This window comes from Hippocampus zosterae, chromosome 5 (genome assembly GCF_025434085.1).
Source record: "Hippocampus zosterae strain Florida chromosome 5, ASM2543408v3, whole genome shotgun sequence".
NCBI classification, from domain to species: Eukaryota; Metazoa; Chordata; class Actinopteri; order Syngnathiformes; family Syngnathidae; genus Hippocampus; species Hippocampus zosterae.
In genome coordinates, this window is record NC_067455.1 from 18,580,348 (window position 1) to 18,596,063 (window position 15,716).

General features: G+C 41.5%; 1 protein-coding gene across 4 annotated transcripts in view; it reads right to left on the bottom strand.

The window, feature by feature from the left end:
* Positions 1 to 15,716, bottom strand: part of LOC127601436 (intermembrane lipid transfer protein VPS13B-like) — a 344,543-nt gene that overhangs the window by 154,639 nt on the left and 174,188 nt on the right. For 3 of the 4 annotated variants that reach the window (XM_052066676.1, XM_052066675.1, XM_052066679.1), the window contains 6 exons: positions 11,703 to 11,874; positions 9,485 to 9,599; positions 5,958 to 6,093; positions 3,659 to 3,928; positions 3,415 to 3,571; positions 3,220 to 3,331 (listed from right to left, as the gene is read on the bottom strand). In XM_052066676.1, coding sequence (XP_051922636.1) covers positions 3,220 to 3,331; positions 3,415 to 3,571; positions 3,659 to 3,928; positions 5,958 to 6,093; positions 9,485 to 9,599; positions 11,703 to 11,874 — 962 coding nt within the window. Of the gene's footprint in view, positions 1 to 3,219; positions 3,332 to 3,414; positions 3,572 to 3,658; positions 3,929 to 5,957; positions 6,094 to 6,841; positions 6,909 to 9,484; positions 9,600 to 11,702; positions 11,875 to 15,716 lie in introns of all 4 variants that reach the window. The other variant, XM_052066677.1, reaches the window with a different exon arrangement.

The following is a 15,716-nucleotide window of genomic DNA, read 5'->3' on the forward strand; positions in this document are numbered from 1 at the left end:
CAGCGGCCTTGTAAGCTCAAGATGGAGAGGGATGAAAAAAATGGGAAGCCTTGAGACCTGTGTAATAATTCCTGCTTAGCAGAGAAGCTGCTGCGGACCTCTGATCAAATGAAACTGTAGACTGCTACCAAATGAACCGCTGAGTGAACACCAATTTTGTCCAGCAGTCTTGGAGACACTGGTTTATTTAGCCTTCTCTGGGAGAAGCTGAAGTGCGCTGATAATGTTCGGAATGAAATGGAAGTTCCGGACGGATAGCGTTAGTGGGCCCTCATCTAGATGTGCTCTGTTTGAATGTTTACACCAGCTCTCCCCTTAGCCTTCGCAGTTCTCTTGTCTCTCAGGGTGGCATTAGAATCAAAGCCTGTGTTAGACATTCTAACTAATTTCACGTGCAGAAGACAATAATACCAAAGCTGTACCTCGGATTAGTCATTCAGTTTTGTCAACGGATGTAATTAGAAGTGCGCTTTATACGGAGCTACAGCAAATGGCTACTGGCACAGACTGTGCCGTTCGCAGCCACATATGGTTATAGTTTGTAAACACGCACATGTTTACATGATCACAGCCCATTGACTGTGACTTACTTTACATGACTTGGGGGGGATCAAACATAGCATGATTCAGCACAAACAAAGCACACGCATGAAACATCAACAATGATATTGGACTGATATGACCAAGGAAGGTAATGAAGAAGATAAAGCTTGGTTACGACAAGAAAAATATTCACACACAGTAGTTTGACATAATTTCTGGGTTACAAACCCAAAGGAAAGTGGTGACTCCGAATGTGGTTTGTTTGCACACATGCACACGCACACTGACTGGTCATAGTATTGAGAAGAATGGGTGCAAACATGTCTATATGGCGCACACGATACAGTATCTGCAAAACATCACAAATGCTGTTGTTACCGAGTCAGTCATACATTTACCGAAACTGCATATCAAAGACGTTGGTCGATATAGTGTGCACAGAGGTCAGGCTGGAGATTTGTATGAGCCCACCATTGTCTTTGTGGGGATGTAGCAACACATTCACAGAACCTCAAACTACCAGAGGGAGATCTTTTCAGGGCAATATAGGGTGAAATTGCAAGGCTGTTTCAGGGTAAGGAACTTGTTTTTTTCTCCTCACCAGATTACTTCCTTGTTTACAAGATCATCAGTCATCATCTGACAAGATAACAACATGGTCAACACATTTCTGAGGAACCAAAGGATATGCTACACCAACATTTATGATCAACAAACATAAAACATCAGAAAATGAGTTGAGCAAAAAATAATAAGAACAATTTAAAAACAAAAAAAAGGGAAGGTACTTCACAAAAGTCAGTAAAAACAGTAGCTATGGTAACTGATCAATCCCATGCAAGCTCTTCTCAAGATCTGTTTCAGTTTGGCGGGCATGCCCCTGAGCATAAGACCATCGCTGCCTGTCTGCTGCTTGCATTTTCCCTTTTTAAGACATTCCCGGTGGCTGAAGCAAGTGTTGTCATCCATCTTTTTTTCCCCCCTCCACATTACGTCGTGTGTCAGCACACATCTTACTTGCAGCTGCACAAAGCATTAGGCATCACTTTTATCCCCCCTCCACACCCCCCATTACATATGTTTGCCAGCAACATATCTGCCCATTCAAACAAATGCTTTTTCACAGACACAATGTGGGGCTGTGGTTTCCAGGCAGCTGTGACACAATCCAGATACTCACCATTGCCTATAGCAGGGAAATATGTTTTCTGCAGAGATATTCCCTTTAGAAGTTCAGATTTTCCCGGCCGAGCAGCTTTCAACCATATGAGTCTTTTGTTGGAGCTGGCAGACGCCATAGACCCTAAAGATGTCATTCATTGTTGTTGTCACTGCTGATGCAGCTGAACTGTTTTGTGGAGCAGCCACTAGATGTATTGTGAAACATAACTGGGGGAAACACTCACCAGGCAAATGACTTATCGTGCGGTACCCTAAAAATGTCTGCCTAACAACAGGTTATATTCTTTGTCAGCCACACTCAGTCTCTTGGACTTTAATTAAAGTATGACATCAGTCTTTCTGCTGTACATTGTAATAAATGAATAATCAGCTCATGGGGAGTTTTCTGAAATACAATGAAGTTGGAACATTGTGTAAAATGTACATAAAACACTACAATGACTAACAAATACTTCTCAACCTATATTCAATTGTATACACTATAAAAGACGAGATATTTAATGTTCACACTGATGAACGTTATTATTTTTGGCATATATTCTCTCATATTGAATTTAATGCTTGGGACAGGGGCCGCACACGACTGTGGAAGTTAAGGAGAGCGCAAAATACAAAAGTTAAAGTTCTACCATGCAAATTGAAAGCGATATATCAACAACACTAAGAAACGCCGAAGGCTTCTCTGGGTCCGAGCTTATCTGAGATGGACTGACACAGAATGGAACTATTTGTTGTGGTCTGACAAGTCCACGTTTTAAATTGTTTTGGGAAATCACCGTGTCCTTCATGCCAAATAGGAAACGGACCACCCCGATTGTTATCAGCTCGAAGTTCAAAAGCCAGCATCTGTTATGGTATGGGCTTGTGTTAATCCCCATTAGGTAACTTGTGTGAAGGCACCATTCACTTTCAGGTTTTGGAAAAAACTGTTATCCAAGCAGGGTATTTTTCTGGAACAGCCTTACTTATTTCAACAAGACAAAAACAAGCCATATTCTGCACGTGTTACAACAGTGTGGCTTTGGAGTACAAGAGTGTGACAACTAGAATGGCCTGCCAGCAGTCCAGACCTGTCTCCCAATGAAACTGCGTGGTGCACAAGACAATACACAATGACACAGACAACGGGCTGTTGAGCAACAGAAGTTGATCATCATTCGAGAATGGAAAATTCCACCTACAAAGTTTCATCAATTCCCAAACAAATGTTTATGTTGTTAAAAGGAAAGGTGATGTAACAGAGTGGTAAACATGCATCGACCGCAGTTTTCTTTGGAAAATTTACAATGAGTGAATGTTTGAAAGAAACAAAAAAGTTCATAAATCTCAAGCTTAAGTTTCTTGCCTTTGTATTCAACTGAATATAGACGGAAAAAGATTTTGAAATAATGTTACGCTGTTCCGCTTTGCATTCTACACAACATCCAAGCTTCATTGGAATTGGGATTAGTAGTTTAAACATTTTTGTGTAAGAGGGAAAATGGCTTATCTTACTGGTAGAGGTCTTTGCGCAGCACAGTGCGAGAGAGCGGGTTATCAGCCTGAGGAGCCATGCTAAGGGAACCCAACTTTAATACCAAGGTGTCTTCTTTATCCGCATGGAGATCTGTTGAAAAAACAAAACAAATAAAAGCTGCATATATCTTATAAAGTATCCAAACTTAATGTCTTCAAATGACTCTTCCGTACCTGGTGTCGTAGTTTTTTCAGGTGATCGAGGACAGAAAATCCTGACTAAATTGGTGTTGATGTAGATGAGAGGTAAACACCGAGAGGTCAATGTGTGGCTCCTCATTGGCTGCCCTGCTGACTTTCCACGGTCTTTGTAGCGTCTCGGTACTGTCGTCTAACAATTGGGACGATTCAAAAGACTTTCAACATCATTTTGAAGAAACAATAGATCCGTTAACATGAACATTTAACTTTTTCCTACCTGAAATATTCCAACTACAGTCGTTAACAAAGGACAGAACAGAACAACATCAAACGGCTGAGCTGTCAGAAGGATTTCTCTCAGGTACTGAGGTGAACCATCTGCCAGTGGATCAGCGGGAATCCGCTGCCCAGCTGTGGAAGCGCTGCGTGCTGGCCTCTCAGGCCGCGTGGTGAGTTTATGACGAACATTTTTGGTGACAGCCTGTGTGTAGGTAATGGACAAGAATCCATGTTGCTGGTGAGAGCCTTCCAAGACCTTGGCTGCCGTCTGGCCAGTGTTGAGGAAGGGGGGAGAAAGCATAATTACTGCAACAGGACTGGAATTATTTCCAACTCAATACATTGATTGATGGGCTAAAATAATAATAACAATAAAATACTTTGGTAAGATTCAATTGAAAAAGAATGTGCATTTATAATGAGACCTACAGGACACTGAAAAATGTAAAATGGCCAATTGCCTATTAGAATAGAAACCTGGGCTATCATGCTCCAGTGCATCCAACAGTCACTTTTTCATAATTTTACAGCCAGATCCCAAAATAAAATAAATGTTTATCCCCTCAAAATTCAACATGCAGCACTCCAGAATAACAATGGGCATTTATTTTCTTTTTTTATCGTAGTAAATGTATGAAAAATAAAATTAAGACATCCCATGTGCTTAAGTATTTAGAGCCTTTGCTCACGACTTTGTTGATTTATTTATGACAGTAATTACAGCCTCGAGTATTTGAATATGATGCCACAAGCTTGGGATGCCAATCTTTGGGCAGTTTTGCCTATTCTTTGCAGCACCTCTCAAGCTGCATCAGGTTGTATGGGGAGCGTCGGGGCACAGTAAAATTGAGGCTTCACTGTAAGGATGCTATTGGTCAGGTGATGAGCGGTGCTTCGTTTCCCTCAAACTCGATGGTTGGCATTCGTGCCATAGAGTTCAATCTTTGTCTCACCAAACCATAGACTTGCCTCTCTCATGGTCTGAGAGTCCTTCAATTGGCTGGGTTGCCATGTTTCTGTTACTTGGCAGTGGATTTTATCCAGTCACTCTACCATCCAGGGGTGAATGGTGAAGTGCTGATGAGATGATTGTCTTTCTGGAAAGGTGCCCTCATTCCACAGAGGATGGCTGGTGCTCTGACACACTGACTTGGTTCTTGGTCACATCCCTGACGAAGGCCCCTCTCTCATGATTGCTCAGTTTAGACGGGCGGCCAGATCTAGAAAGAGCCCTGCTGCTTTGGAACGTCTTCCATTTACAGATAATGGAGGCTACGGTGTTCATTGGAACATTCAAAGCAGCATCTTTTTGTTTTCTGGACCCTACACCGATTTGTGCCTTGAGACAATTCTGTTTCACTACAGACAATTCCTTTAACTTCTTGCTTGGTTTGTGCTTCAACACGCACACATCTGCGGGACCTGAAAATAGACAGGTGTGTGCCTTTCCAAATCATGTCCAATCAATCGATTTTCCCACATTTGGACTCCAATTTAGCTGTAGGAACCTCTCAAGGATAATCAGTGGAAACACAATACATACCTGAGCACAATTTCAAACCTCGTGTCAAAGGCTGTTATAATACTTATGCTCGTGTGATTTTTTTCCCCCCCTGGATAAATTAGAAACCCGACTCCCCTCCCAAAATGACATTGTCATTAAGCGGTGTTGTGTGTGAACTTTGAGGTGGGGAAATAATTTTGAATTTGGATTTGGTTTAAGGCTGTAATCGAACAAAATGTGGAAACAGTGAAGCACCGTGAATACTTTTCAGATGCACTGTATATGGTCTAGTGGGAACTAGTCTAAAAAACAATTTGCGATAACAAATGTAAAATCAGAAAATGGCATTTGGTCTGCCATTAATATTCAAGACAATTGTCTTGCAGACCATTTTGTTTAAAACCCCAGAAATGTCTGCAAAAACACAGTGAAAGGTGACTTAATATGCGTGAACCTAATCTTAAATTACTGTGTAATTATAAATCTTGTGGGGGTGGGGGGGGCAGAGGGGAGACAGCATGAAACATAAAATTATGTGCTGCATTCTGCCATCGCTGAAGCAAACTTATATTCCTCAGAGTGTCATAAAATAAGAGTCAGAGCCCTTTCGCATCATATGTGACTGATTTGATTTAAGTGCAAGTGCTTGGAATACACTTTATAGCTGGCAAGTTTCAAAGTAAAAATCTCAACGCGCGGGTTGCTAAAACATCTCTGAGGAATGCACAGAACCAAAGCACTACAGATGAAGCATAGCAGAGAAAGCTATAAAGGAGATGAGCCATATTCTTACAGGAGGGAAAAAACCAGAGAATTGGCTGAAAGAATCTTGCTTGCTGACCGGTCGAACCAACACAGTGCGCCTGTTCAGCTTGTCAGTGCAAGAGAGGACCACTCCTCCACAGCTCTGCCGCACACACTCCTCCGTACTGGAGGTGAAGAGAGACACAGTAGGTGCAAAAGGGGACAGGGAGATCAAGACAGGGAAGAACTGTAAATGTGCGTGATTGGAAAGAAACACAGCAAACAATTTTAGAGATGATGACTGAAGTTCATTGAAGTTCATAGGATTGTGTCCTTTGGATAATTTGGGAAAATATGTTGAGAGTTAGTAAAACCAAGGGAAACTGTGCCATCTTGAACCAGCAAAGATACTGTGCAATGGTCATATACTGGAAGAGAAAATGAATATGTGATCACAAAACGAATGCAATCTTTAAATCCTGACTTTTGGCATGTAGTAAATTCCATTCAATCCATGATGAACACGACCGGCTAATGACTATGATTTTTCATTACAAAATTGCTTCTCGATATGTTGCCGCATATGTGAACAGTATAAGACCATCTACAGTATTAGCTTGAATCAACAAGAGCATGGAGGCCCATGTCACCAGATTCCATCCACTTGATTATGAAGACAATCACAACCACTGGAGAGACAGGCGATGCCAGAGTCTTCAGTTCATGTCTGACTCCTCTTGTATTATTCATTTTTTGTAGGGTGTATCTCAATGCAACATGTCTGGGCACTGTGAGTCACAGCCAGAATCATTATGTCTTTTGCTGTCTTTCCAGCATGAGCAAATAAGAACTCTGATTAAGGGCAACATAATGGCAGAGACACATTATAAGGAGGCCTAATGCTGGCTGCTCTGGGACAGGCAGAGGCCTCACCACAGCTGTCTCCTTGCACTGCAGGAGGAGTCCTTCGTAAAGCCCAGAGTGCCAGCCTTGACCTGGCCTGGAGACACATACACACACATTGCCAAGTCTTAAATGGGACATCTGGAATTAATTCTATGACTGTGACACAGTTTGATAATATCTATTTAATGGGAGAATTTATAAAGTACCTTAGGGATAAACAAATTATGGGGTGAGGTGTGCATGTATGTATATATAATTGCAATCGGGATGGCATTTTAACAGCAACAGTCATCATAGACATTAATGGAGACAAGATAAATAAATGATATGAAACCCATATATTCCTTCTGGCATCCAATTATTGTTGTGGCACATAGAAACAGAGAGCACCGGTAAAGGAAAAGAAATGGCATCGTGAAGTCATTAACATGAAGGTAAACAATGTTCAACTCATTGGTTTCCATTTTGTATAGCAATTAGGATTGCTCTTTTTAAAACTGGTGGCCTGGTTTTGACTCCCAGGATGTGAACACATTTGCTGAGGGTGGCTAAGAGGTATGACTCCCTTGCATGACCGTTTCAAACGTCTCTGCAAGAGACTATGAAGTACACACCTCATTCCCCCCCATCCGAGAGGACATGTACGCATGTTTTTCACTAAGAAATTACATACAAAGCGATGAGAGATGCTGTCACTCAAGCAAATATTTTCATGGACAAAAAAAAAAATGGTATGAATACCTTTTAAACACTGTCTCCCGCAAAGCCCTTTTCTTACCATGTAATAGAAGTGTCCCGAAACTCCATGTAAATGTTGCTATTCTTCTGAGACCTCCTTGTTGGTCAGTCTTGTCTGTTCTCACTCCCTCCTCTAACTCTTCTCAATCTTTAATTAAAATTAGGATTCATGGATATATGTACCTCTCACCCTTGACTGACCTTACTATTTTGCTATTTTCTAGCAGTGAGACATCAAGAGCCAGATGAGACATTTTTGGTGTCAGGTTTAATTTAAACCAACCCGCTGCACACAAATAAACTGGGCTGGGTGCAGAAATACCAAACAATTATCTGTTCCGAATGATGAATATAGACCTGTATCCCAGTAGGCTCTCTTTTACATGTGGAGGATTGAGATTACAGTGGGCAAGGAGCCCACACAGCCTCCAATATGTCCTGAACAAGCACTGATGTTACCTGGCTTACATTGTGGAGCGCTGCTTCCTGCCAAAACTCTGGTCAGCTTTAAGGGTGTTTGTTCATGAGCATTCAACGGAAAATGTTAAAATTGAACCATTATCTTCTTGCCAAATTATTGATGTCTCCTAAAAGATTACACTTGAACCAATCTTTGGGGCAAATGGGCAAACACCTGGAGAGAGAGGTAAGATTATATAATCACCCATGACACAACCCTGGAAAACGACGTCTAAACCATTGACAACATCCTGGCTTGGTGTGGTAGCACAAACTTAATGGAACGCATTTTGCCCCGGTGGAATCAAACTCCAAGGACCACAGAAATTAAATAAATAAACACAAATAAAATCGGTATGGTCTGACGTTTACGTTTAAAGCCAAGTCAGTTGTTTCAATGCGCCTCTGGCCAATAAGTAACACATAATACTAGAACAAACCAAATTGGAACTAGCTAAGGTGATTTCAAAATCTGGCAACGCGGGTTCCTTTTCTGTTATCATTTTGGTGGTTCACACACTCATTGCAAATGACAGCCTTCAAGGTGGACTCGAAGCAAGCAGGTTCCATCCCCACTTCACTGTCTGGCTCGTTGAGAGGAGGAGGCACTTAAAGCCAAGAACATATTTATACAGGCATGTAAGCACACTGAACTGGAAACACACACACAAACACATCGTGGTCTATGGAATCCAAGGAGCTGCTGGGTTTGTTATCTTCTTAGACTAAGGTAGGGGGAACTGCCTCGTGCCTTAGTGGACCTCAGGCATGTACATAGCGGGCACTCTTGAATTACCGAGTCCAACAACGATCTAAATGTGATCTGGACAAGCAGGAAAAAAGTCAATCACCAAGAGACTGGAAACATGCAAATGTGGAAAGAAAAACAGCAATTACAAATTTACTGTAGTCCCAGTTTGGGTTTGTTTGGCTTTGAGTGCTTTGATAATTTCTGTGGAGAAGGTAAATCATAGAATTCCAAATGCAACTTGACTCGGAGAAAGATTACTATATATTAGGATGTCATGGAACAGCGCCAAGCGGTTTTCCTCCAGTGTGTTAATGTTTCTATGAATCAATTCAGACACCACAGGCGCAAATAAAATGACTGATGGCCAAACTGAACTCATCTGCTCTGTGAGTCAGACTTGGGCCAGCCCAAAGCAGAGTCAAATCGTCCATCCATTTTTTGGGTCTCAAACTGTCTGGAAAGACGATGACGCTGCGGTGATAATCCCAAAAGTCCCCCTCACAAAGGTGGAACGGGAACAAAAAAGTGTTACTGGCATAAAATGGTGGAAAGGGAACAAAAAAGTGTTACTGGCATGAGGGTTCAAGTGTGCTTGTGTTTGTTGCATGGGTGTTTGTTTGTTTTAACTTAGGCTTTACATGGTGATGGTTACTTCCCTCATGAATACACATGTGCAGTGAGAGATGGCGTGTGTGCATGTTTGTGGACTAATGATACTCCACCTGCATCTGTAGTGGTCAACGTTGAAGCTGCCAACTTTACATTTGATCTTAGTGTAAACATCCTGGATATCTACTGAGGCACTCAAGTCTTCCAGTTCACTGACCACGCAGACTTCTGTTGGGAAAGAAAAAAAGGGGAAAAAAATGTTGTTTTTCATATTTTCAAACAGCATTAGTAAATGCTGACATACATGCATTACAAATGCTTGGCTGCACATGATTCCTTAAGATGGAACACTGCTAATGATGGGAGGGGCTTTCAGTTTTTGTTTCAATGGTCATACTTTTCACGCTGGCAGAAAGAACCGCACTGGAAAACGAGAGAATGAGTAAGAGGGCGAAATGAGTTGAGTTCACAGTACAACCTCGGCTTGCCAAAATGTGGAATGTGCATGTCACCCAACACTGATTGTTCAGAAAGACCGTGCATTTAAACAGACATACTGTAGATATACCATGCGCATTCCTCGCTGCATCTTGTGTGAAAATTAAACTACCTACCACAGGCAAAATGTGTTTCATGTTCAACAAACTGATTGAGATTGTAGCGAGGTGAGCCTGTGAGCTGAGCAGATTGTTGTCATTGTTTCCACGAAAAAAAAAGTCCCACAGTCAAAGAAGGGCTTGGGAAAATAAGACTTTGAGCATGTTGTTACTGTTGCCTTGTGGTGATTTGGAGAAACACAGAAGTTCCTCGTGGGTTGTTACATTGAAAAATAAGACTTGTCAGCTTCATTGTGGATACTTTGTGGAAAGAACGCGCCCAAGTTGGTGTAAGCGGTCGTCAGCGACTCATAGACACCAAAGTGATATGGACCAACGTCTTTGCTCCGCGCATTCTGCGACCCACTTCTCAAAAGAAGGAAATTGGGTAATTGATTTGGATTTTCAGAGGAGCTGGTGGAAGATCAGATTTTATGGGGAACCTAACCTCTGTCATCCCCCGAAAAATTGACACTAGCTTGACCAGACGGCATCAAAACTAGTAGAATCTGGAACAAGCTCGTCAGAACATCGCTAAATCTATGTCGCTGCTCTTTGGTTTTTTTTTTATTTGTTTTTTGAGGGGAACAGATAAACAAATGTCCAGATGGCTGAGAGGAGTATCCAACAAGATGTACTTCCTCTATGTAACTAACACATGAACCCCATTTCATCTGAATTCGGAGGGAGAAGGAGATACTCAGAGAGATCAAGGGCAAAAAGCTTCAACTCTTGAAACACAAAAGGCAATTAATCAGCTATTCACTGACCAAGGTATAATTTCTCTGAACCAAGATAGACTGTTGCATGCTACGAGGCTTGGTCACAAGACCAAACCCCGGAAACGGGTGAGCTGGGATGTTGGAAGGCAGTTTGACGTCAATTTCAATCGGCAAAAGAAGGCTAAAATGTCTGCGCCCTGAGATGAATGAAAACGGATGGATTCCCCTGTTTAATTGCTATTCCATGACCACAATATTAATCAGCATGTGGTGTCTAGCCACATACAACACATTCTTGTCAAGAGGATTTTCGCGCTGAGTTCCCCTTGATGCTCTGTGGCCAACTTCCTTTGCTATTGTCCTGCTTGAAGCCTCGCCTCATTTCACCAGCAAGCAGGAGATCCATACCTTTTGGTTAAATCAACTATTACGGCATTTTTTTTTTTATTTTATAAAGGGGATCCGGCTTGATTTTTTTTTTTTACTCAGTCAGTATTCAAACTCCCTCCAACATGTAATGCTGGCAAATAAAGATTGCATATTTTCAAATCTGGAGGTCAGATGCTCAATACTGGAGGCCCCCATTGAAAGAAAATGAAATGTTAAATGGCCTTTCACTTGAATTGTGCTTTTCCACCTATGAAGGCACTCAGAGCGGTTCACACTGATATCTCATTCACCTACTGATGACACAGCATCATGAGCAACTGGGGGGCTCTGTATCTTGCTCAAGGACTCTTCAACGTGGCCGGGGGGGTCAAACCCACAATCTCTGGGTTGGGAGACACCCACTATAACACCGAGCCATGCCGCCCCATTAATCTCCCTCATCCTCTTAACCTTCAAGAGTGATGCATTAACAAGGCAAAAAGTTTACTTTACTCTATCCTACTATACAAATTACTGTATCTGTAGTAAATTATGCTTTATATTCCTTCTAAATACAGTTTCAAAGTTTCCAAGATTTAAAAAATAGAACAGTAATAGAGCACATGATTTGGTCAAATACATACCCGTCTTTATGACTGCTGGGTCAGGAGCAAACAGTTTAACAATAACCTTGGGTAACATCCACTGCATCCAAAGGCTGACTTTTCCACTCGTTCCTCCAATGCTGCTAGTTTTCTGTTCCAGGGTCACTGTGTCAGCAAAAGGACCATCATCACCTCCTGGTACCGAATCACCCTAGGGAGAGATCAAAGGTCAAGTTAAGAAGGTGCGCTCATGTTTATTTTCAAATGTGCAATTACTGTAAGTAAAAAACATGATTTCTATTGCAGGAAGGGAAAAATAACACTTCATTTCGGGGGTATATGTTTGGAAGAACACTTTTCTTTGCTTTTTTTTTTTTTTTTTCCTGTCACCTCCCAACACAAAGGTTGTTGAGGATCGGAGGCTTATGGCAAGGAGGTTATTTTGTGCGCCCATGTCTTTCTTGCGAGTAATTCTGTTTTCCAAACACATATTTGCATGACTGGAAAGCGAGATACCTGCAAATAAACAATGTGGTAATTTGAAGCTCGAGAAATGTGGGATTTTCTTTTTTTCCACGGCTTCTTCCATCGCTGCCTTGTAATGACAGATTATGTCATGGTTATTGAGCCTGGCTGTGGCTGGTGGGGGAGGTTATCAACCATCTCAATTAGAAACACCACAGCTGCTGGGATGATTACAGCGTCTTTAAGAGGATCCAGATGAGGAAACTATGTCCCCATTCCAAAGTTTGGGAAGGATAAGAGCAGAACACTAATTTGCAAATTGAATTTAATCGCACAGTTTGGAGTGGCTGACAACAAGGGCTCAGTGACAATCGTATTAAAAATATATATATGGATCGCGCTGATTTAAAAACCTATTCAACATTATAGTGTATGGAGACCACAATACACTGATGAGAAACATGTGTCCCATTAAATATATTTGCTTTTTAAGCGAGGGGGAGAAAAAAAAAAAGTTTGGGCACGCTCTCAGAGTATAACGTTTTCAAACTGATTAAAGACATTGAAGAAGGTTTTAGACAAAAGTATGATCACATGTACCACCACTGAATGACAAAAATTAAACCATGCCAGGAATATTATTACTCTTATGTAAGGCATATCAGAAAACATGACATATAATCCATCAAAACAATTACCACTCAACAGGATGAACTTAAACGTTGCAAACGAATTCCAGTATATAGTACAGAAGAAACACAGATTCCCATCCATTATCTTATCTTAAGTCAAATTTGTCCCAATCCACTGCCAAAGCACAATTCTTATATGTTTACATGGGGAGAAAAACGTTTGTTGTATGTCAGTGTGCCTATGTAACAACGACTGGCGGCGAGTAACATGAGCCCAGCAGTAATGGTGCTCACTCCGTCTCAAAAGATATAATGTCAACTGCCATTTGGGGACTAATTATTGCTGAGCTGGAGTCAAAACATATCCCTCGGTGAGTGTGCGTGTGCGGTTACGACTGTATAGTTTACAGTTCTAGCCAGTCAGTGGGATTACACTGTAATGTCAAGAGCCCAAGCAGAAGTTGGCCGCTGGCACTGTGGGACTGACCACAGTGTAGAGAAGAGTCGTTATGCTGTAACATTGGACACCCAACAAAAGAAAAATAAACGAATCCGGCATTTTTACAAATCATTCTCACGGCTTAAATGCCTTAAAATTAGGGCTGAAAGGGAGAAAAAAATGTTTGTGGTCAAATTTCCCAAAAATTTTAAGAGCCCCTCAGCCCCCCCCCCCCCCCGAAAAAACAAATAAAATAATATTGTTGAATGATATAGAACTACTTAAATCTTTTTGTTGACGTAACGAGCAACCAAAAAAAGCGTGTGATGCCGTTGAGAATGAGTTAAGAAGTTTTAACAAAAGTGATGAACATTTTGCTAGCAATGGAGTCCCTGAGCCAAAGGCTGAGCTTTGGTGGATTTGCTTATAAAATATTCCGTGTGGAAAATGTGTTTTGGAATATATGCAAACCCCTAAGTTAAATGACATTCCAAGTGGACAATACAACTATGTATCCAACATAAACGTTTTAAGTATGGCCCAAAGGATCACCAATCGTGTGATAAAGTGATTTTTGAAACGTGGCCCCATAGCACAAGGAATTTATGTTGAGGCACCGGTGGAACGCAAGTCATTTGGCGTTCAACCTCTACCTCCTCAACACCCAAACTCATAAATCAGAGGGAGGACACTGACATTGGAACAGCCTCCCCCTCCCCAACCATCAGCAGACATCAAGTCAGCAGTGAGCGAGCTGTCTCCACCCTGGCAAGGCAGCAGCAGGCCTGTACAAAGTGTGTCCAAGAATGCCGAAGACGTGAGCCGCTGAGCTGGGGGAGCCCTTCCAGCATGTTTTCAACATGAGTCTGCATCTGGGGAAGGTTCCAACCCTGTGGAAGACATCATGTCTCATCCCAGTCCCCAAAAGCGCGAAACCAAGTCAGAAAGAGGTCTGCAGGCCTGTGGCCCTGAGCTCAGATCCTCGAAAGCCTTCTGCTCCCATACCTCAGACGACAGGTCCAACGCATGCTGGATCCCCTGCATAGCACAGTTTGGGCAAATGTGGGAGTCCCAGACGTCATCCTTACTTCACACTTGGCCCTTCTTGCTACTCTCCCGAGCCGAGCTACGGTGTCAGCTCTGAGCATGCCAGGACGTCAACACGTTTTGCTTTACTTGCCCACGTTGAAATGTTTTCAATGACAGATGGGTGGTTAGACATATACGGTGGATATAAAGGTCTGATCAGCTCTGTTCGAATTAGGGTTTTTTTGTTTTGTTTTTATGATATAATGAAATAATTCGGACCAAGATTAATCAATATCAACCTTTTTTTGTCTCCATTCTTATGATGTGTAACCTGTAAACATAAAAAAAATGCACTCTTTTCAAGCGGTATTTATTTATTTTTAACAAATGTGCACACACTTCTCACTGGGGATGTGGCTTTATTCAGAATTAACAAATCATTTGAATTTCCTGGTAAATGGGAGTCTGCACATACCAGACACCATTTAGTGTCTCTCACTGATCACAAATAAAGTTAAGAAGTCCTTAACATTTTTTTCCTTTTTAACAGAAGCCTGGAGGCTTTGTGTGACTTATTTTTGGGACCTGTGAATAATTCCCCCCACCCTGCTGAAGCCATCTGAAGAAAACCAGCCCCACAGCATGATGTTGCCACCAACATGCTTCATTGTAGGTATGCTGTGTTTGACATCTAAATATATTTTGGATTTCTGGCCAATAAGTTCCCAACACGTGTTAGGGAGATTTCAAGTCGTTCTGTAAAAGTTATTGGTAATGCCACTGTACTATGTATTTTAATGTCTTGGAATGTTATATGCACAGTTCTCGTGATTGACACCAATGAACAATGACGTCCCTCTCAGTGGACCATGGCTTGTGCTCTAAGATGAGACTCCAGATATATCAACCTACAAGTACATTTTCAGTTGGGAGATTAATCAGTGGCACTTACATTGCTGGCAGGTACAGTATGTGCGGGCTCACATTTAACAAGAGTTTGAATGTAACTGGTAAATTCTGAACACAGCCGCATTTCCACTTACAGCCTGCATGGAAACATTTGAGACCACCCTTGTTTCTTCAGTTTTCTGATCCTTTTAAATGCCTAGTACAACTTAAGGTCTATCTGTTTGGGCCACTATATCAAAGAAATCAAAAACAGCTCATAAGAGTTGAATTTAAGAGCTCATTGAGAAATTTTTAACAGGTTTTATTTCATACAATAAAAGAATGCTTTTAGGCATTCCATGTTTTCTTTTGTGACAGTTAGTCACTTTTGACAGCAGCAGACACAAAATGAACAAAATATTGAAGAAAACATTGCTGTCTCATTTTTTTCCATGGCTGTTTAAAATGTTGTGCACACTTAACACAACTGCTCTGTTGTTAATTTTTATTTCCCCTCTTGAAAAGATTTCAGGTTTTGTTAACTCACTCCTGAAAACCAACCTATTCAAAATTGCATTTTATATTACTGTTGTTTTACAT